The 24,523-nt window shown below is 38.5% G+C and overlaps 1 protein-coding gene across 1 annotated transcript in view; it reads right to left on the bottom strand.

The window, feature by feature from the left end:
- Positions 1-23,343, bottom strand: part of LOC109471142 (LIM domain-binding protein 2-like) — a 28,826-nt gene extending 5,483 nt beyond the window's left edge. Inside the window, 12 exon segments of the mRNA XM_019770372.1 lie at positions 793-837; positions 2,080-2,207; positions 2,599-2,722; positions 3,184-3,261; positions 3,563-3,685; positions 4,088-4,260; positions 8,573-8,641; positions 9,907-10,009; positions 11,212-11,226; positions 13,335-13,410; positions 19,606-19,786; positions 23,211-23,343. Coding sequence (XP_019625931.1) covers positions 793-837; positions 2,080-2,207; positions 2,599-2,722; positions 3,184-3,261; positions 3,563-3,685; positions 4,088-4,260; positions 8,573-8,641; positions 9,907-10,009; positions 11,212-11,226; positions 13,335-13,410; positions 19,606-19,661 — 990 coding nt within the window. The 5' untranslated portion in view covers positions 19,662-19,786; positions 23,211-23,343.
- Between the last annotated feature and the right edge of the window lie 1,180 nt (positions 23,344-24,523).

Genomic DNA, 24,523 nt, shown 5'->3' with positions numbered 1-24,523 from the left:
AAGCCATGCCCACCGTTTGCTTTGAAATGTGACAAGCTGCCTTTTTCTCTCTTAAATGTCGTATGGTGCATTGTGGGAAGGATTAAAGTTTGTTGCCAAAGTAGAAAAAAGATTCCTACCCTAAAGTTGGCAGCTATGGTGAATTCTGATTGGGTGATCAGAGATCATGTGACTCGCCAAACTGAAGAACAAACAGATAGGCTTGTCAGTCACTTCAAAATTAGCCAATAGCTACCCTGTCTTTACTTTGAACAATCAGATATCGTAAGGCGGTGGTTTCTTGTTCCAAAGACGAGTTTAATATTTAGGTTTGAACATCGGGGAACAGCCAAGCTTTGGATTAACCTCAATCAAGAAATATCTAATTTTGTTTGAAAAGTTTTCAAAAACCTGCCTATTTCAGCCTCCTATCGAGCGACAAGATTCAGCAATGGCTCCGAAAAAAACAACAACAAAAAACCAGACGGACTCTAGGTGTATTTGAAATTTTCACAAAAATTTCTACAATGACACGTTGAGTTGTGTGGAACAAGGAGACAACGTTACTTTATTGACAGGGATTGGGTCACGGTCAGTGGTAACATTTATACCAATAACAACAGTGAGAAAATGAGAGAAAGGACAGCAACTGTATTGTTAATTGAGAGTGAAGTGAAGTGAGTCTTACTTACACACACTTGACGATGGCATGGGACAAGACTACGAAGTTTAGGAGAATTCAAGAAAATAAATGTGTTAAAAAGGAGTGTTACGAGAAAAGAAGATACATCAAGAGTGAATTTGCATGCGTACCTCGTCCAAAGGAAGGACCAGGTCGCTTTCTGCAGATCGCTTGCGCTACAATGAAATAGAAACACAATCATGAATAACACACATCAGCACTACCCAAAAGCTAGTGGGAACAAAATGTAAGTGGGACCAAAAAATCTCATTACTGTACTTCAATTTTAAGAGCTATGTATGATTGAATGCATACACGTATTTCTGTGTCCAGGACTCTCATTTGATTTTTCAATCGATCAATATTTTATTTAGATGACACGTAAAAAAAAATGGGTAAAATGGGTGGATCTCATACAAAAAACACAATGTTAAAAAATTGCTACAAAATAATGATTCCATGCAAAGAAATTTTCTAATCTCCACTGTTTCACTGACCCAATCCCTTGGGACAAATTTTCATCCAAGTCCTGCTGCTATTTACATCAACAGCTCGAATGGTTAAGGCTGTCTGGCTGTGGCAAATCTCTCACAAAGTCCCATGATATTGTGGGCTCTTGAAGGGATCAGTTATAGTACAGAAGAGACACCTGGTGACTGACGTGTAAATTGCAGACAGGTATATTGTCATGATGGACAGATAACAGCAGAATGACGATGAGATAATGAGAAAACGACACAGATGAAATATGTTTACATCCATGTGTTAAATAAGTCTCATTACATGTACAAATGTACTTACCAACACTTGCCATCAATTTGATATTCTATATTGTAGTGAGTTTTAATATCATTCTGTTGTGTTACTTTATAGTAGAGCACATAAAAGTCTGTAGATTTCCACAGTTTGCCAGAAAATGTGGACATCTATTCTGCGTTTGCTTCACAGGAACATGAGCATAAGGTAGAGATACCCAGGTACTGAACTAATCAACCTATCATCCAACCTTGCCTTTAAGAAGTAAATCACTATACATTCCCAGACTTGTGCTGCAGTCTAAGAGCCAGTAATTTGTAGACGTTCTTGTTTGATATTTCTTGCACTTCAGGCTCTTACTTGTAAGGTTTATCAATCCAAATCAGACAGGTTTGTGTACTACTAGGGTATGACATCCCCACAGAAGTATTCCTTGACATAACATTGCACTACTACAGCTAGTGCTGGAATTACCTGGCAAGCAACAGATTTTTAACTTCCTTTAACCTCTCTTTAGCACACTGAAGTAGCTGTTTGGCTATGAACTCTCTTTTGGTAACAAGGTTGGGCAGCAGGGTTTTATTCTTCTCCATTGGCTGACTTTGCCTTAATCCTACACTGAAGAAAGGAGATATGAAACTGCAGAACTATGAAGGACCTACCCCTGCTGTAGGGAACTTCTTCTTGGATCCCCCTCCCCCTGACTGGTTATTACTGCTGTTGCCGCCGCCCTGGCCGCTCTGGGAAGCCTTCCGCTTTCTCCGCTTGCTGGGAGGACGTTCTGTGTTTGCTGTGGAGTAGAGAGGCCATTTACATCAAAAGGTGGCAGAATCAGGTACCAAGAACCATTGGACCCTGCAGTACTGAACGTACAGAACCTTATACAGCATCAGCAATTTTTGCTGTACCTTTTCTTTCATAGAACTTGTAATCCATTCTGATATATTCTCACTCAGATATTACTGGCAGGACTACAATAGTCTGGTGTATAAGCAGTCGGCATGAATCTATCAACCACTGTATTTTATTCCATTGTATGTACATGGATTGATGTATTTAGTTCTGTATGTTTGTTTACTTGTTTTTAATATATAATGATATGGGCTTTTGCACCTGAAATACAGAATAAATCCATCTAGCAGGTACAGACCCTTACAGTAAGATTTAGTGGAGAGCCTTACCTGGAGGTGCGACCATGCGCTGCCACTTCTGGAACAGGGTTGTCTTCAGACAGTCGCGGGGGTTCAGACCGTACGCCTTGTGCCGCGACATCAGCTCCTGCATGGGCTCCAGGATCACACACAGCTGAGAACAAACCCAAAAACTTTCAGGATAACTTGTAGCGACAGTAAACAGTAACCGTGAGGATTACACGAGGGCCACTGTAATGTAGTCATCTTTGTAATATATCCTTCCATTGTGCAAGCTACAATGTACCTGTACAGTCTTTCTTTGACTGTGAAGACATGGAGAAAAACACCACTTGCATTGTGAGAACGTCATCTTATTGACATCGGCAACATCTCAGAATATATTACCTACACATTTGGGCCATTCTTTCATTCTGAAGGCTTAGAAACGAGTCCGCATTTCACAACAGCAGCTTAAGTTTATTCGAATACTGAAAAGAGTAAAATACATGTGCCAGAACTTGCCTTTGATAAAGTTGAATCATTATGTACCAAATATATGTCCCGGGATGTACAATAAAGATCATCAATCACATTATTCCTTCATTCATATTTGTGGATGTACTGGAGACTTACCCTGAGATAGTTGAGTGTGAAGCTGGTGAGACCTTGTCGTGTGATGTTCTTGGACAGCTGTTCCAACATGGCAGGGTCCTACAGAGGGAACAGAGCTCTTATACTAGCATTCAAAACCAATGATCAATTTTCCTAAAACAGGTAATTCCTCATTCACTTGAGGAACTATTACGGGAACTATGCAGCTCCATATGTCTTTGACTGTGTGTGCGAAATGTCGGTTAGCTTGAGGGATGAATTCCCTCTACTATATTCTGAGTAATTCCTCATTTGTTATACTGTATATCTGTACATATCAGACATCAATATTGGCAGGCTACTTATAAATGACTTGGGTGTGTAAGATAGTAAAACTGTAGAACAGAAGGCCGGTACTGACGTGCATGGCTATAACACTGCGAGGGATCATCTCTGTGTGCTGTCTGATGGCGAAGTGCCAGTTCTTAATTCTCATCAGGTCATCGTAGGTGAACTCCAGCATCAGCCTCCCATCTGTACACACCTGTACAGGTAACAGGCCAGGTGAGACAACAGGTGAGACATGGTATTAACACCAATAATATAATACATCAATGTGTTTAATCTTAAAACCTGTGCCAATATGGTATCAACAAGATGCTTTTCTAAGGACCAATGTTTAATCTTTATTTCACAATTTCACCATCTATAGTTTAGTCTTTATTTCACTATGTTTAATGTGGTATCTGATTCAATGACATTATGACACTGTTGTGGTATTACCATACTTCCCTAAAAGCATAGACTGATCCAACAACCCAATAGTCAAATTGTCAAAATGAAACATAAAATGCCAATAATACGCAGGCATACAGCAAGTCCCTCATTGGCTGAACTGCTAATTGCAATTCTCTCATTGGTTGATCAGTGTGCATTATAATTGTACCTTTGTAAAGGTGGGTTTGCCATGATGAGTGGTCATGGTGGTGTTCTCACAGTCCAGGGTGATGAAGGTGTTGTGGAAAGACTCTTTGGGGTGCTTCAGGGTGAAGTACAGGTCCGTCACGCCCCCCTCAAATATCGTTCTGAAGTACCGCGGGATCAGCGTCCTACCGATTGCTGCAGAACACAAAAATGAAATGAAAAATCTGAGATTCATTTTGTAATCATAATCCTGTTCAAGGATACTGTACCATCCTGTTTTGTCATAGCCTTTTGAGACTGACTGACTGACAGTAAGAGAGTAGCATGGATACACAGATATCTTATGCCATTGCTGCTTGCATTTTCCTTTTTTGTTCTACATTTGTAAAACCCACTGTTCCCTATACATGCTGTAGCCCGGAGGGCTGATGCATCCTGTGTACAACTTTTGCTTCTGTTCTACCTGCTGAAATCAGTGCAAATTGAGCAACAAAGCACCCACTGATCCTCCACAAGTAGCAACGGATAGATTTCCTGGTTGGTTCTGTTGCAAGGCACTTCATTTTCTGGTTGCTAGAGGAAGACGTAGTGTGGTGCCTAAGCTAGAAATCAAAATCGCCTCTATTCAACCATCTTTCAGCTACATACTAACCCCATAACCAAACAAAAATTCTGTGCCATAACATGTAACTTATGATGTAAGTCTATCCCAACTGGAAGATGCATCTATATAGTAACATCCCAGGACCCTCCAAGCATTTTACATTTTACAAGGAATACGAAAACTATCAATGTACACAAAGATTACTTAATGTTTAAAAATATACAGGACATACATGTACTGTGAATTGTGAAACTGTCACAATGGTGGTTTCATTTCATGGTAGGAGAGAAAGAGAAGTTTTCATGGTATTTCATATTATCAAATTTTAACAATTCTGTAGAAGTCATATAAGGAAAGCATATCTGCAGTGTCATTATAATTCATAGTGGACAGGTCACCGCAAAAATCGTAAAAATAAAACTGCCACGGAAGTTTCACGATTTACAGTAGACAAAGGCCTCTGCTCAACGTTGCCGCGAAGCAGAGAACAGACTTGAAGCTGCCTCATTAGTATTCTAGTCCCATCTGCTGGTGGCAATGGTCAATATCTACCAGGGAGCCTCATGCAACATGCATACAGCACAGATTGATTCATTCCCCGGGGGCCGCCACGGCCTGCCACTTAAAAACACCCAGCAAAAAACACAAAATTCTGTCTTCTTCACATTTTCGAATACTATTAGATGCTCATGGAGAATATTCATTCACTTACGTCTATACTGGTAACAAGAAATTTCTATGTTTCAAACAAGGTTCACTACCAGACGTTTTAAAAACACATTGGATTCAATGTTTGTAATATCTAAAGAGAGGTTGGAAAGCACTAAAATAAGGCCCTTTAAAAAAAAGAAAAACCACTTGGAAATGTGGAACTTCTGTAAATAAAAACAACAAATCTTTGTAATAGAGTCGATTCCGCGTCACCGAGTGGGTTTTTTCTCCATGTTTCTAATACGTTTGAATTATTTAGAAGAAAAGAATACCCTAGTAACAAAAGTTCTAAATTTTTCAAAAATTTGAAAATGAAAATTTGAATATATTTGAATTCATTTATATATTTCTGAAACATTTTGAAAGTGACTGTACAAAGATCTCTTTATTTAGAATAAATTTGAACTACCCATTTGTTTCTTTCACTATTCGAAATATTTAGAACTATTTCAAACAAATGAAAAATAGTAGATGTGGGTAATTGCCCCCATAAAAGTAGGTGCTAATCCTACTCTTCTGTATTCTTCCGTATATTTTTAGATTTCACTGTTGGACACTGGTGGCTCTTTTGTTGTAAGGCATCAATGCCTGACACCCAGGCAGTCTACCCTGTACTTCACAGGGATGTGTGAATTACTTCCTTCCCATCCCACTGACCTATTTACAAAATGTTAGAAATAATTCGAAATAATGGTAAAAAATGGTAGAGTGCTGTTAGAAATATTTAGAAACTATTGGAAATGTCATATTCCACATCAGGAATATTTCAAACGTTTTAGAAAACCAGGGAATTATTTAGAATATTGACAAGATGTTCAAAATATTTCCAAATAATGAAATTTCTTAGACAAACAATTACAAAGAATTCAAAACATTTCTAAATAATGACAATAACAACCCACTCGGTGACGCGGAATTGACTCTACAAGTACAATCAAAATCAGAAAAACATAAAGAAAAGGTACATGTACAACAAAATTTAAACTACAGATTGAGAATATGGTACTCCCATTTTTTTTAATTATAGGAGTACCATAATTTAAATTAAAGAGTAGCCTCTTGAATTTTAAAAAAAAACAGGACTGTAAAAATACACATAGGATTCCAGAGTACAAAGAAGATACATCATGGTAACTGATGATGTTGGAGGAACAGCATGTTTCTAGTTTGAATCTCAATGAGTCCGTGCCCTACCAGGAAGGCCACTTTCTACTCCCTAAAGTACCGTATAACGGACATCAGTTTAAAGGTACACAATGACATTAAAAATTAGCTCCCCATGCCACAGCACAAAATACAAACATGGAACCGCAACCTGCCAATGTGTATGTAAAACCTAATTTGCTGGTGAACAATATTAGAGACCTGCAATTTTGCACTTGAAAATAATAAAAAAAACAAGTCTGGAAGCCGTGTTATGAACTTGCGTCATTCAAGTCCCCATATATTGGTGCTGCAGTGCATGTATTTGTTCCTGCTGCTCCATTATTTTCAACAAAAGACCATTATGCTGATCCCCCCTTTCTATCATTCTGTGTTATGGCTATTACTACATGGACAAGGGGAATGATGTCCATCTATCTTTGCCACCACTTCTGTGTTAGCCCGGCAGGAAGGGTACAAATCACGGCAATCTGGGGAAACATTTGGACAAATTAGATATCTCTCCTAATTACGTGCACGTAGCTTGTCCTTCCCCAAATCTCTAAAATTAGGCTTTATTAATCTATAGCAATTACATCTGTGTCCTAACAATACATGTAGTATGCAATTGCGTTTACCATATTTCTGCCAGAATATAATGACTTCCAATGCAATGGTGATTTATAATTTTTCATGTGACAAAAAAAATTACATGCTCTGATCTCTAGATCTAAATGTACATGTATAAAGAGTACCATTTCAACAAGCAAGGAGAATATCATCTGTTAAACTATTACTAGTACATGGAAGCATATTGTATCTGTTCAATAAGGAATAAGACCAACATGTAGAAAAAACATTCATATGCAAGTTGTAACCATGGTGAAATGACTTTGATATACATAATCATGTAGATCAAAATAATAATCTACACTGACAAGGATTACTTAAATATAAGTGTACTTCACTACTTACACAAAATGATAAATTTAATCTCCCCTAAGGGTCTCCCATAGGAGTTTGCTGCGTTACACACACAGAATTCAAAGTAAGGAAGGACAGATTCTGGAGCCGTACTTCCAAGGTCGTAAAGATTTGCTAAAGTGATGGGCCATGGAGTATGGAGATTATGTGCTATGGGTGGAAGGAAAGCTATCAGGCCTGTACTATGTATATGTCTTATCTTTTGATTCAGTCAAAAGACTAAATTTGTCTTGAAGTCCAAATGCATGTATGCCTGAAAATAAATCATTATTACAACTTTTGCTGGTATTGCCTCTTCAAAATGGTGTCTTTCTTTTCCAAGCCTATATTTCACAGAAATAGTTGAAACTTGGAAGCCTTTCAATATGCAAGATACTCCTCAGGTTCAATGTATAAATCACACGTTTAAATCAGTTAAGTGTATCAAGAAGAAAATCAATATAAAGACAGGTCAAGAAGTTGCTGTTAATGTAATATAAATTAAGTTACAAGCTTACTGTAGTTGTCACTAAGCAAATTTGCGATACAGCATTCAGTTTTTTAACTGTAGCATATTTCTATATTACCTTACCTCAGTTTTTATCTGCAAACTGCAGGTTTTTTTTTGCAAGAAGTGTATTTCTTGTGGGGCTTTTGCATTCAACTTGCAAGAGCTTATCTATAGCAAGCAATTCTTTCTCTCAGAGTATATGTTATACAATTAACCCCCGGAATGAAACTCAAGACACTATAATACTATACAGTTTTCCCGCTTTTTTTTGCAGAGGGGTTCAGCTACCCATCATTTGCTTCAACCTTCTTGAAACGTGGATGAAGATTTATTTAGACATCCAGGTAGTGAGATACACAAGGAAACTGTTACTCAAGCAACTGGAAAGATTTTGAAAGAGTGCAAATCTTTCCAGTTGCCTGAGTAACAAGTTCCTTGTGAACTGCCTTGTGAGAACTTACCACATTCACTTTGAGTCTTCTTGAGGTGGTAAACCTTTTTTTTTACTTATGTTTGAGATTTGAATGCCAGAAATTTGTCAACTTTCCATGTAATATAAGTAATACCCAACTTACTGTACTGCTTTATGCCTCCCTCGTCCTCAAAGTGCCACCCCTGAAGAAATGGGGGGCTACTGGGGGCGACTAGGCATGGACAAACAGGCACAGGTTAACATATAGAATGTCTCGCATGCAACCACAGGGTTCATTCAACCTCCGGGTGTCTAACGGACCCATCCGCACTGTTCTGGGATGGGTTAGAACCTGAGCTTTGATTGGTCTCAGAAACCAACTGAGAATGTCAAATCCGAATAGCGACCAATGACAGCCGTCTTTACATCCACCCTTAGGAACATGAGACTGTGGTAAACATGAATGCCAAAAATGTATGTCCCAAACAACACCCTATACAAGACATGCTATTGTGCCTGTGCATGTTTGCCATAACACTTTAACAGTGATTTCGTAAGCCTCTTGGTAATCTTAACTTTTGCAACACCACGACGTTAACACACGACGTAATATTTTGGAATAGTTTCCAACACAACGAGTAGACTCACTCAATTTCTGACCAAACCATACATGTAGTTCTTCATCAATAATTGACGTGACCTCTCTGTGTTGGAAACTAGTTCAATTTTTATCTCATATTTATTTACCAACATATATAGAGATGAACATCCATGCTAACATAATAGATAAAATAACCTCAAGCTTTGACCTTGAAAATAAGATTGAAGGTCAAGCAGTGCAGAAGCACCCAAGTGCAAAGAGGCTTAGGGGTGCAGTCTTCTTATGATAATCTTGCTTCATGTGCAGTCAAAAGAGCAGTTCCACCCAAAGCAATGTCTAGATTATTCAGAACCTGACTCCATTCTCTGTCACCTTAACGTTTGTTTCTCTATTTGTGATGTGCATCAATAAGTAAAATTATTCCTTTACACCCACCTTCCACTAGAGGCAACTGCCAAGTGTCTACTGGGTGACCAAAGATTTTACAGATGCCTCAACAATTTTTTTAATGTTTTGTGTGTTTAATTGTTTGATCATACGTTTTGATTGTCCATCATATTCCAAATATGACATGAAGCATCACACAAATTCAACTTTGGTCACTCAACAGTTTCTCAGCAATCACCATTTAGTGGAAAGCAGGATTTCATAATACAGTAAATGAAGAGTCAGCTGACATTATGTTCTTCTAAATGTATGAATAAGGAAGAAGTAAAAAAAGTGACATAATAAAACAAAAAGTCAATATCTTTAATGAAATCAATTACATGCAATATAGTGTACATGTGGGAAAGCTTCCCTTTATAGTTATTCTCATAGCAAGAAGAATTGCCTGTCAACAGTAGAAAGCAGGACACCTACATGTACATGTAAAACTAGTGTTTGACAGAACTCACTGTATCTCTTTGGTCCATCCTCCAAACAGAAGGACAACGTTAACGTCGCGTCATCCTCAAAGAATTCTGTTGCAAAAGCGTCCCACCACAAGTTGTCACTGTCCTATAGGTGAACAAACCAATATCATATCATTAATATCACATCTAAAGCTTCAAAACTACCCGAAAAGATGTTCAAACCTTAATTTCTAAAATCTTACTCATCCCTCAAATCAATGACTGAAGCTAAGAAAACCGTGTAATTTTTAAAGTCCTAATAAATATTTTCAGGATTAAATTTTGATTTCCCTGTGTACATCTGAGAAATTAATAATATATAACAGACTGTTGGAAGGGGACTAGCCCCCTCTCATGATATAAATGGTTAATCCCTTTCCTGCTCCACCAGATAAAGATAAGAATGACCCTTCCCCTCCATGTTAGCTTGTGTGTGTCACAGAGGTTGCAGAAATATCGATCTCACACACTTGATGGCCCGTAGCCAAATGGCTTTCTTGGGCAGTACTTATTCAACTGTCTGTTTCACCTGCAGGTAGTCTGCTATAAGGAGACATATATTCATACTGCAAGCCAAATTAAATGGCTAATTTTCTCGGTGAATGGAAAATGTCAGGCTCAAAATGTTGTGTGCATGTGTAAAAGGGAGAGTACACATTTTTTTGCTTCTATACAGTGTACATATACTGTAACATCCGTGTCTATAATGTCACCAGGGTCCATAATATCGCCACCTTGAGAAATAGTGTGCTTTGAGATATTTTTACTGGAACATACTTTTGGTATGCACTCCTTCACACATCAAATGTACATACCTAGGGTATGTTGCAGTAATAATATCTTTAAGCACACTTTTTCTCAAGGTGGCGATATTATGGACCCTGGTGATATTATGGACACGGATGTTAGGTAAGGCATAACAAAGTGCCTCTAGAATGACAGGGAACACTGCAAACAAAAGGCAGTCACACAGAACACTACTTGAGTCATACATGTGAATATACGTGTAGTAGGAAAATCATTTTACTGACATTGCTAGGCACAAGAGTAGAAAAATATGTTTGTCATTAAAAAGCAGTGCAAAAATTTGGGTTTTGAGTTTTCTCGAGAAGCTACTTTTGCCAGTCTATATATGTACATGTATGACGTACAGCTAAATTAGTATCTTCTAAATTTTTTAACTACTCGAATTCATCACATTTTTACAAGGTGAAAATACCACTTGAGATGATGACAAGAACAAGACTGAAACTGCATCTCTTCTAAATTCTATTCATTTGTTAATGAAAAGTAAGATTGTCCACCCACCTCTCTGAGATTCTCCTGAAAGGGAACAAGAAACAAGATATTACAATGGTGCTGCCAAAAAGCCATGGTGCAATATCTCGTCACATGTTTGCACACAGAACAAAGGAAGAATTTTCAATCATGTTAAGAACATTCAAATTCTCTACAAAAATTTCAAATTTCACTTTCCTCTTCCTTCTGTTTTATATAGAGAAAATTGACATTTGTACGAGGACTTATTGATTCACAGTTCACATTACAATGTATGCTGAATTGGAAAGCAACAGTTGGTTATATCCAATATACCCGGTAGTACCAGTAAGATCCAATACCAACTGTAGTGTCACAATCTGATGGGTGAGTATAGCATGTACACTACAAATCATTGCCAGTATTACAGGCATTACGTTATTTGATCAAGTTGGCCCTCGTTCAACTTGGCCTAGAAGAATCAGACCAAAACCATTTTTTTTTCAATAAATGTAAGGGGAGTACAGTACATGTACATGTATTCTACCTTTCTTACAATGATATGGAGATATGTAAATGTAAGTGTACATCATATGGTTTTCTCAGTGTTTGTTTTACTTTTGAACATTACCTTTCTTACAGCCTACCTTCGCTGAAGCAATTGAGGGACTTGTCATGTTGTGAGCATGGTGCTTGCTTTTACTGATAACCAAATCATACTTATCTGAAATCTGTGACTTTTCAAACTGGCAATGGCAGAATGCCAAGGTAAGGTTGGGGAAATGGTAATGGTGTTTCAGAGTGTAAGTTCTTATCATTACATGCACATCCACATTTCTCGGATGATCCAATCATGTGCTACTAACATTAACCTTGGTTTTGTAAAAAAAAAAGGTAAAAACTTAGAAAGAAAATTTCATCATGTGAGGTCATATATGCTGATATCCATCTATGGATTTATTTGGACTTCAATTGTGTAATCTTCAACTCTTCCCTAATGACTGCAAGGAAAAGTAGCCAGCAGGCCGATTTGAGAATCTCATGAAGAAACAAAGGATCAAACAAACAGTCTACTGGTGGCCCTGTAGACCAGTTCTGGTGCAGAAATATTGCCAAATTTGGCATGTTTTGCCTGTGTCACTATCAGTATCAAAATGTATGTAGCAGTACCCTCTACATATGTACAGAAATAAAAGGATTTTCTATTGAATTAATCCTATGAAAACCCAAACATCCCATAGAGTCAAATATGAAAAAATGACTCCACTACACTTTGCAGTGCAATAATAAACACCCTGTTGGAGAGTGCTAATTCAAAATTGTAACGAATATTAATATGTTTAGCATCATATTTGCACTATTACTAGTATTAGCCAATCGAAAGGGCAAAATGTGGGACATATTCCTAAATTTTTACAGTTAAAACTGTTTAAAGCCTTTATAAAAGATTGAATATTTGTTTTATCTCAAAACTATTGAATATTTGTTTTATCTCTATTACTAGTATTAGCCAATCGAAAGGGCAAAATGTGGGGCAAATTTTTACAGTTAAAACTGTTTAAAGCCTTTATAAAAGATTGAATATTTGTTTTATCTCAAAACTTCCAATTTTTTCGGGTCTCCAAATTTATCCTTGAAATTTTTTGGGACCAGCTGTAACCTGGAATGTGACGTTCCCTCCCACAGGTCTGATACCTGTCACCATGCCAACCGGCCCTGTCACGCCGTTCCCATAACTCATCTGGACTCGCGCCTTTACCCACCATGTAACAATCAGTGTGTACACCATGGTCAATCCTTCCCGCGCATAAATAACGGGAATCACGCACACCCCGGCAGACTTCACCGGTCATACGCGGGCCGGGGTCAAACGACGCACACCGGGGAGTCATACGACCTCCAGTGGTAAACATGCGTGTACATATACAGCTTACGTACACAACCAATCCATATCACATATGATAAACACTTTAATGTTATCGTGTGCAGTAGTTTAGGCACATACTTTTAGTTCTATAGAAGAATATTGGACTGTGCAGTACTATATACCTGGTATTGTACACGCAGGCTGGTATAGTTGTGTACTCAAATGTAGATCCTATCTATCTAGTACGAGAATCTATTGTGTCAGCTGTACTGTTGTAAGGATGAGGAGATAAGGGACGAGCGTTTACCTCTGTCCTCTGCTGAAGCCTCTTGTTTAGCTCGTATATCCTGATGTCAGGCTGGGAGTAGAAGGGAGTGTGCCGTCTGTAGAAGGGGGAGAAGGGAGAGGAGAAGAATGGGTCAGCTGCCATCTTGCTTTCACTGATATTTTATACATGCGGATGGAAGGTAGGCTGTAATACAATCACATTACCCATGCAGGGCCTCGGAGGGGAGGGGCTGGCCCTCCAACCAACCACCCTGAATCTTCACAAATCTAGCTTTCCAGGGGATCGCTCATTTATTACTCCCGGGTGAGGGACAGGCGAATAATACGGCCGGACAACTGATTATTTCGCCCGGTGCGCGTTCCTACCATGACATCACTATCTAGTTCCAACACTTGTAGTCCGCGAGCTACATGTGATGGTAGTTACGCTACTGATAAATTTTCGCTTTCGACAATCCTCAAATTTTCTTTATCAGTGACTGCCTGTTAGATAAGACCTCAGTAGGACTGAAATTCCTCCGGACTGATTATAAAGTCAGCGAACATCTTTCCTTCTTTACAATAAAGGAAACAACAGATACTTCGACTGCGTCATTACGACACGAATGTTAATGGCATTAGCACCAAGTTTTAATCGGGCCCTCGTCAGAATTTTCGCTCAGGGCGACCCAAATTTCTGGCGCAGGCTGGCCTGGCTCGACTGTCCCCTTAGCATAATGACTTTGTAGGAAATCAATCAGATCCTGCGAGCTCGCAGCTTGCATGCAACGCCTTCCCCTGGGTGCTTTCATAATGCGGGATTGAAAATGGCTGAGATGACCACGCAGGACGGAGCGTTCGCCGCCGCTCCACGGAACAAGATTCCGCGCAAGGTAGGCCATATTTCCTCCCCCGTCCACCCAGGGTCGATAGAACATCTGCCAAGGAATTGAATTTGCCACTGTGTGGATGACCTTATTTGGCGGCTGACATTATTATGACATAGATCGGCTAATATTATGGTGTTAGAAAAGGGTAACACATACATATCTATTCAGGATTCACTTGTTGCAGGTGGTCAGAACAAACCTCACACGGCTATACATGTAGTCACCAGCATCATTTCTTGTTCCAACTTTACCATCAAGGCACTTTAAGAGGACATCATTGGCAAATAATTTGCTGTTCTATTATCTCGTTAAAAAATTAATTACATTTTGGTGACAAATCTTAAAAATGAAATTTTATAATACAGCCATCTTTGATTCCACTGAAAATGAGCTTTTTCTACATTATAAACATTTCTTCAAGCTTAAAAATTTGCAATTGTTCATGTACTGAGGGATCTGAGAAGATGGATTTTTATGGGTGGTATATTTCGTCATTGTGCATTCCTATGTAGTAATTAATAGGTCCATCAATTACATTACAGAACTGTATTACTAGTATATGAACCTCTTACTTAACACATTTTCTATGTCATAGTAATGAAGCTATTGAAAATAAATTGAAAATATTACTCAATTGCTTATCCTAACTTTCTGTCTGCTGTCTAGCCTCTTAATGGCTATAGATTTTGCACCGAGAGGCTATATCTCTGTAGGGATTGGGTTAATCTTATTCTGTCTGTGTCCTTCCCAGTATTGGAACATGCATTGGAACATCAGCATCCTCTAAACCTAAGCAGCCATTTGGCTACCAATTCTCTATTGGTTACAGGTTTAGGCAGTAGGGAGAACCTGGTGCATAGTACGCACTTTTGTGCACCCAAAATTTAGAGCTCTGCACCTACAGTAATTCTTGACTGTGTGTACACTGGTGCATCTTGATAATGATATTTGTGTAGTTTTAAATAACTGAAGGGACCATATTATTCACTAGTAAGTAACATGAATGATTATAACTTTGAAGTTAGTGATACAATTTCTGATTGAAGCTCAGAAGAGTGGCAGTACGATTTGTATGTTATTTCATGTTTTGTACCAGTACAACTGTTCTTCAAAATCAATTTCAACCCGTAAAATCGCAGTTGGGTACTTGAAGCCCTGTAATTTTCATTAACAATACTTAGAACCAAAGCAGTCCATTGGAACGGCCTGGTGCTGCTTAACTTTCATGAGCATGATTTCTGAGGATGAATTCCCTCAGGAGGAGGCTGCATGAATAACATGGTCTCGGTCAGGTGCCAACTGCATATCGTGAAATCATGCTGGAAGCCTCCGCAATTTCATTACCTGGTTCTTCCACTTTCAACAGAAAATATTAAATTAAAATTCATGATACATTTTGTATTAACATCATTGGAAACTTTACTGTTTACGGTGGCTTCAGAGGATATACATGTAGTGCACAAAAACAAGGCAGCTCCAAAATTTACGACAAACTGATATTCTTGTTTAACATGTATATATAGTCTCATATTGTTCTTTTTCAATTAAATGTACATGTATCAGTGATTGTGAGGCAAAATCTAGCAAAGATGTATTTGGTTCATCTCAAAGAACTTGCACGTACTGAATGCATTTTTATTTTCCATACATGTTTCAATTTGTTGATAGGTCATGGCCTCAGATCATTTATCATAATCCTTTGACATCAAATCCCTAAATTATCTTGTCTTTGCTATATGTGAAGGTCAGACAACACAAATGAAATGGCCAACCAGAGATGGGAACACAAGATTAATGATTCATTGGATACAACAGCTGATCTGATTGGCCAGACTCTTTCCTCTTTTAATATCGGCTCAGATGTCATCACAATGACGGAGGTCAAAATATGATAACAGTACACCTATATGTTATGCCTACATAATGTGAGAATACATGAAGCAGCAAAATTTTGTTGACAACAAAACTACATGGGAACAGTCATGATACAGCTTGTCTATTACATAATTTGACATCTATCAAATTTTGCAGTAGCAGAAGTATAAATGTAAAGAATATGGAGGAACTATAAAATCTAATTGCATGTATCATATTTTGTATTCACTTTGGTGAATAAGGTAGCTCAACGCAGAGAGCCCTTGCGAATGTCAACATTGGTACAGAATTGCTTAAAAGCTAACAGATGTATCTTTTTTACACGTAACACCAGCACTTGACATTTCACTCTGCAGTGATGTGAACATCTGCAAGGAGGAGCTGTTGCTCCATGAAAGGCCTCTGCTCCCCAGTTGTGTTACGCCATAATGTTTGTGGCAGCTAGAATGATTTTGACTCAAGTCATCTGGAACACATGACCAGCAAATGTGCAGCTGATCTACTGGTATAATAAATCCCGAGATGGAATCGATATTTCCAAGAAAAGGACATGGCTGGCATTACCAGTAAAGGGCAGGGTGATAAAATTGGTCATATTCACGGGCAATCAACTTCAAAGAGTCTGGCCTTGAACCTCAGCTGGCATGGCATTTTATGTGCAGAAAAGATTGGAAAAACTTTCCTCCTAGCTTTCCCAATGCAAAATATAATTAGTCTTGTCCATTTACTTACCGTGCTCAAACAGATTCTTTTCAAACACATAGGGTTTGTTAAATCCAAGCACTATATTGCAATTTAAAACAAGTTGATATCTTATGCCCATTTATACCCATCTCTAAACCTACTACAGGAACTGGTTGAAAACATGGGTTTTGCCTATTGAAAACTTTTACCATCAGTTGATTCCTTCAGATTCAGAATGTACATTCAAATTAAACTAAATTCAAGAAGGCTCAACATAATTCTTATTAACTACACGCCCTACGAGTAAAGTATAACACTGGCTATATATTCCTATACACTAGCAGACATTCTTGGCAGGGGTGATATTCCTGGTCTAAGAACTAAGTTATAAAGACAGTGTGGTGTCAATTACTTGAAACATAAACCTGACAATAACTCCTTATTAGTGCTAACTAGATATTATGACATCTAGATGTATATACCCTGATATACTGCTCTATAAACAGACTGCCAGTTTCTGTGACACCCACTATCTCAAAGACTCAAACACAGCTTCAGAATAAACCTTCAACCCTGCAGCTGCACTAATTAGTAAGGACTGTTTATTCCAAGATAGGCCACACAGACCAATCAAGGCAACCTAATAAGGGGCCGGGGTGTTGTGCTTTGTATCCAAACTGGTCCTGTGAACAGGGAGAGCACAATCTGTGCAGGACTGTCAGGTAAATGGAGACTAACGAGGAGGCCTAATTAGCCGTGCGTAACCTGCCCCTGCCCATTGTTGTGCGGATGTGGGATCAGGTGCACACTGGGTAATTGCGCCCGGCGGCCACAAATGAGCGGTTCTGGCAGGAGCGGTCCCCGGGGACGGATGAGACAGAACCCAGCCATGATTCTGTTGAATGATGTGGCACAAAAGATCACAGCTATGCTGACAATACCATACTTCATTTGCTGGAGTCGGTGAACGTTTTGCCCCAAAGTACATGTAGGTGTCTGTGACACACCAATCCTTCTCTGGCTGGGAATGATTTCATTGAGTTCTTAAAATGAGTTATGCACCGGTATCAATTGTATTCTCATCCCCATTCAACTTCATATGTCTTGTTGCAAGTCCACTGTCTTGCTCAATGTAGAATGCACATTGCTAGAAGAAAGAAGTACTCTTGTCCTTTCTCCACAAATATTTGTCCACTTCCAGCACTCTTCTTGTTCATCTCCCTAGTTCCTGCTGCACAGATTTAGTTCAATTCGTTTTCTGATTTTTATTTTATATGTTGCACTGGAATGTTAAGATGAAAATAAGGTATGACAAGACATGCACAGCCTGTAGGCTCACACAGTACCAGGGAGTGAATGCAATGAGTCAAGTTTTCCTGCCTCCCCTCTTTTCGAAATGGTTTGGCTTCCCGATGTCACATTTTGATGGGGTTAACCAACTCATGGAAAACATGTTCCGGATGTTCAGTTGTTTATATATTTATAGTTCATATCCAATAATATTATTTTAATACTTACTTGTATATTGGCCAACTTAGTCACTCTGGATTTTAATGAATTTCTTATGATTATTGGTCATCTCTCTACTACATGTATTAGTTATACTGTACCTTGTTTCTCCTGCAGATTTAGTTTAATTGGTTTTCTGATTTTTAAAAAAAATATTTAAACCGGAATGTTAAGATGAAAATAAAGTATTACAGTCTGTAGGCTCACATAGTACCAGGGAGTGAATGCAGTGAGTCAAGGTTGGCCTCCCCATGTCACCTCTGTTTGGATGGAGTTATTCAAGGAAAACTTAACGGATGTTCAGTTGTTTTTATGTTTATAGTACCCAACCGATAACATTATTATCTTAACAATTACATGTATATATACAGTCAAGGAATTTAATGAATTTCTTATGATTTTAAGTCCATACGAACACAATATTTCAATCAACAGTTCAACAGTACACAACATGTAGATGTTCATTAGCTGAGTACTGAGTTGACAAAATTGAGAAAATGAAGCGTATGACCATGACAATCACTGATAACATCTTATATCAGTTATGAACCAAGTTATACGAGGACACTGTAAATATATCATATGAGGTCACTATAAACAAAGTCATATTATATGAGGACACTGTCAACACAGTCATATCATATAAAGACACTGTACACAAATAATATCACGATACTGTAAACAAATCTTCTAAGGACACTGTATACAGAGTCATATCATACGAGGACACTATAAACAATCTTTATTGAGATATGAAAATTAATAACTGTGGTGTCATTTTCCTTGGTTCCATCAAAATATCAGGTCTGCTCTGTTAACTGGTTTTTTGTTGGAGTACAAATACGTCAATAGGAAAGCATGGAAAAAGCTTCTTGTAAGATTAGTTAAGACATGTGTAAGCATATTGTACCTGGTGTATTTCGCGCTCTCCACATGTAGTAAACACATAACTAAAAGATACATTCCATATCTTTTCATAAACAATACATTACCGGGTATGATGATCCATGTGACCTTACAATTTACACTTTTCACCACAAAATGCATAAACTTGTACAACTACATGTATACAATGGTTTTACTACCTATATGCTTCATGCAAATTTTCGTACTGCTTTGTGCTTGTTTTCTGAACTATTCAAAAGTCCCCACCCATGAACAAATAACATAACCTTCTCGGCAAAGGTAACTGCTCTCTACATAGCAAGCTCCTCAGCATTTTTTGCCAATTTCTCAATGTTACTGTTTTCAACATCTGAGACCAGCAGTGCACCCCCATTCAAGAGCATTCTATTGAGACTAACAAATTGTTGCTGTCACCTATAAAAAGGAACAAGGAAGTGGAATACATACTGGCCATACCCAGGGTCCCGATCCATGCCGGGGTGTTGTGGGGGCTCACTCCGCATACTATATCCTCCTTCTGGAATCTCAGCCTGGGGGACACAATCACGTGTCACCCTCCTCCTCCTCCTCACAACTGTGTTTCACAACACTCGGTATATACTACTCACAGTAGTAGCCTGACTTGTTCCTGAAAAGAGAGAAGACGTTTAGTTTAAAACTAGCCTGGAGTGCAGCCTTCTTAGCTTCAGTCTGCTTTAGACATTGGACAAACTATCACTAAACAGGATATCCTAATACTCTATAATCGATGATGTATGTTAAAGGTTACACTATGTAGGATTTTACCTCCGTGTACAGAGGTATTGTTTCTGAAGAGACAGAGGTATTGTTTTCTCTGTATTTGTGTTCATGTGCGTCTGCTTGTGTATCCGTAGGTATTCTTATAAATTAATGAAAACTCTAGATACTTCCGGGAGGTTTGAGATCTCTGATTTCTTGTTAATGAATGTTATTTCAGTACCTACAGACTTATCATCATCATCAGTCTTCCTCTTCCCCCAAAGGGGCGTAGCTAAGAAGGTTGATTTTCTAGAACTGTTTGTCCTTCATTGCTGAGAGAAGTCCATGTCCTTTTAAATTAGCTTCTGCAAAGGTTAGAAAATTTTAGAATTCTCAATCAATGATTAGTTATCCTTCTTAATCAACATCATACATTTCTGAAAATTTTCCCCTCCCAACAGCATATAGCAATCCTAGAAATGTGACTTTAACAATCAACAGCTGTTCAGAAGGACATTCCTACCCTAGCATCATTTTCAAGATCAACCTACTCTTCGGTACAACTTCTGGAATACCTTAGAATACCTACAGATACACAAGCGTACAGAAAATTCACATGAACACAAACACAGAGAAAACAATACCTCTGTACACGGAGGTAAAATCCTACATAGTGTAACCTTTAACATATCATCATCATTATCAACACACAATAGTTTAAGCATTTTTTTAATGACAACTAGGTAACAATTCTAATCAGTGTGACCTGACAAAGACGGACTGAGAGCACTAGTGATGATAGCATACTTGTATTAGCATCATGTTACAGTTACAGAATATGATAAGAGACATGGAAAACAAGAAGAACGAACAATGCAAACACCAGGGATCAAAATTCACCAGTGCACCTAAACATTTAAGCCCATTGAAAAAATTTGCCCATAGCTAATTTTAAACAAGTAAATATAACAAAGACCTTATCTGACACTAAGATGTCAAGAATATACTGTATACTAGTGTAACCTTACACAAATATCTATGTGCACAAACAAATATTGGGCGTACAGCTCCAATTTTGCATGCACAAAAGAGCATATGCACCCAATATTTGCACCCTGTTATTGTAACACAGCTACAGTACATGATAATCAGTGTAAGGACATTATGGAAAACTAGAAGAAAGTACACGTACATCTGTACATACATATTTAATAGTATCCTACATTCAAACTTCAGTCTATTGAGATCCTGCTAGTCGCTAGAGAAATGTGAAAACTTCCTCTGCCTGGGGCTAAAGACTATCAAGGGAACTTGAACATGAACTAATCATTTATAGAAGCCAATTAACTCCATCATGTACAGACATCAACAACCTTGCAGGTGTGTTCAACCCTGTCAGTTACACAAACAACCTTCATGGTTTAAAAACGTACACTTCTGAATTAGTAGAGTGTATACAGGCTATAAGGTTATCAACTGTTCATCAGCAAGCACAAGAACTTGAAGAAGAGTAAACATTTTTCAAGTCATGCACATCCCCAGATTGTCATCTAAAAAGGGTAGCAAAACGTTAAGCAAAATTCTATATGAAATTTATGTCATACTGACTATTTGTTGAATCTGGGAAGGATAGTGATACATAGATTATAGAAAGCCTCTGCTTTGGGAGCGCCAAAATGTTCTCTCACCCCAACTCAGTCTCAGTACAGTCTTTCTGACTGATTTCAAGTCTTTCTAGCCGCTTCCCAAAGCATCATAGAGGCTATACATTTACACATGTCTTTCACAGCACAGGCTGCAGTGGATGCCTAAAGTTTAAAACCTTTCTCTGCATTTCTGTAAAACGCTCTGGTATCACTCTTGATCTTATACTAAGTTATAGTACTCTTCCTCACAAGGCATATTTTCAATCACAAAACCGTCCTCTTTAATTTCCAACCAGCCCGATACCGTTTTCCGGCTCACCAAAAACCTTTTGACAGTGCTCCAAGGTGTAGGTTAGAGATAGCAGACATACAATAGATCCTGGATGCATTGAAATGGTTTGATCATCTATCATTATCTGATAATCATACATCACCAGAAGTCAATAGATAGGGGTATAAAATTCAGTCCTGATTTACGCTGCGCTGGCATTGCTGGTGGTTTTCCAGGTTTTTCTGTTTTGCGCAAGTAATGTTACATCTGTGCATCTCTATTGTACTATGTGAGCCACAGACATTTCAAAACTGACTTTTCTCAATCTTCCTAGTATTTCTGTGCGATGGGAGAGCCATTTTGAAAAAAGTTATACAAGCTATACGAGCTCTTGGTTCTCAACTATCAGTCACAGTGTTATGTTGGGGGGTTTGCATAGTAGATAATTTGTACATTATCAATAATTACTCCTTTAGTACCCAAAATTATTGGCACTCGTAATGAATGATTACAGAAAATTCACAAATATAACAAGAGTATGTCAAAATAATTTAATAACGGGTAATATTACATTTACCAATTATGTTTTACACTGAATCAAAGCAGCCTATAGGCATTAATGACTTACATAAAATCGAAGTGACTGATTGTGTAAAAACAACTTAATAACAAGATACATTGTACTAGTATGCAGATCCCCATGTTGTGCGAGACACCTAGACTACAGATTACCCCAGAAAACTTGTCTTTGATTTTGAAACAATGCAGTGACTACATGCATGGCTGTGGTAACATCCTTCAGTGTAACATGTTGTGGTGGATGAGAACCACTCACTCTATAATTTTTGGTGATGTAAAAATTAAATACAATGTATCACTAAAATACGTGTTTACATTTCATTTGTTGATAAATGCTACAAACTAATTTTCAGCGTAAAACTCCCCTTTTTAGCTTAGTCTTTCTTGTTTTTCACACCCCCTCCCCTTTCCACTGTCAACTGAACACTGTTGTTTGTTGCTGCCACAAAAATGACACCTTGATAATTTGGTCGGCCCCAGCAATTTCTGAATCACACAAAGAGAGAACAGGCACGACCATAAATTTAATGGAATACAGCGCTGAAACACGGCTGGCAAAATCGTTTCCGACGTGCCCTTTCCCAGCTGCATATCACACCGATCAGTCACCGCACATCGGAACCACAAAACGCGAGCTCAAAAACGTTGCCAACACCGTACCGTACTCCTTCACTCTCACTACTAGCCACCCCCCTCCCCACCTTTTCTTCTTTTCCTTTCAAAAACACTGGCGCCGCGAGCAAAGAGGCGAGATCCAACTCGCCAACAAGTTCGCAAAACAACCACACGACAACGATCGAAAAGTCCCGCCGCTTCGATCTGGGGGGAAAGCTTACCTTCGGGCTGAGAATCCTGGACAAAATGTTGGGGAAATTTTCACCGTCTGGCTTTTTCGCTCAGGCTTCTCCCTCCAAACAAAATGGATTATATCGCGTAGGGATATGAACCTGCTTCCGGCGATGTGATCCGGACACGCTGCAGATTTTGCAGAAGAAATGATTATCCTTTTTTATCCATTCCGAGGCATTCAACGGAGGGGTGTGTTTTGAAACGTACTATTTGGTTATTTAAGAACTTCAGATCGTCACGATGGAAGTGGAGGGGAGATCCATGCTCTCTGCACTTTGGGATTACTTTTGTCAAGAAGCAACACCGTGTAAAAGCGACGTCTGCCGTTCAGAGCTGGTACTGCCCTTAAGCGCACCTTAACTAGCTCACGTGTTTGTGTGTACCACGCGAGTAAATGTTTCATGATATCGGTTTGCGCCTCTGAATGATACCTATTGATTTTTAACTAACTTCTTGAAAGATGTGTGAAAGCTTATAAGTTTCTTCCTTATAAAGTTCTCTAGATGCTTTTCATCCCCTTAACGTTAAGTCTAGCTAAGTCCTCAAAGTTTCAGCTTTTACCGGCGAATGTGCGAAAAAAAGATGCGGACTGCTGTGTTATTGTATATCAACAAGGACAAAATAGTAGTATTATGTTACATCAAATATACTGTCTACTGCTACGATAAGCACTCCGAAAAAAATTCAACTCAACTTCACAGTATAGACAGAGTACTAATATATTAGTAGTAAATGCTTGCCAATTATTTGTAGGAATTGATAATAGCCTGTGTTACTATCTCTGAACTGTAATCTTACTCTTTGGTGGACTAACTCCACTGGTATTTCATCAGTCTATTTGGTCAATTTCTAAGTTTAGTGCCGCATTTAAACCTGGTAGAGGAAAGTTTGGCCAGTGGCCCGTAGCCAGGGGGGTTCGGGGGGTTCGGAAGAACCCCCACACAAGGCTCAAAGGTCCACTTTTTGGTCCACTTTTTATGTAAAGGTCCACTTTTTGGTCCACATTTTATGTAAAGGCCCACTTTTTGGTCCACATTTTATGTAAAGGTCCAAGATTTTTCTTGAAAAGATAGACTGGAATTGTAGAGAAACTGCTCCCTTTGTCATTGAATAAAATTTATCTCTGATTTTTTCTTGGAAATTCTTTCAAAAATGCATGAAATGTCATTTTAGAAGGTTCAATTTTCAAAATTTTCCGGGGGAGCATGCTCCCGGACCCCCCTAGGAAACTCGGCGCTCCAGGTCCCCTCCAGCAGTAGGAAGAACCCCCCATTCAAAATCCTGGCTACCGCCATATTAA

This window comes from Branchiostoma belcheri, unplaced genomic scaffold (assembly GCF_001625305.1).
Source record: "Branchiostoma belcheri isolate BF01 breed outbred unplaced genomic scaffold, Haploidv18h27 scaffold24, whole genome shotgun sequence".
In the NCBI taxonomy this organism is placed as follows: Eukaryota; Metazoa; Chordata; class Leptocardii; order Amphioxiformes; family Branchiostomatidae; genus Branchiostoma; species Branchiostoma belcheri.
The sequence above is the reverse complement of the archived record's forward strand: the minus strand, read 5'-3'. Positions and strand labels throughout refer to the sequence as shown.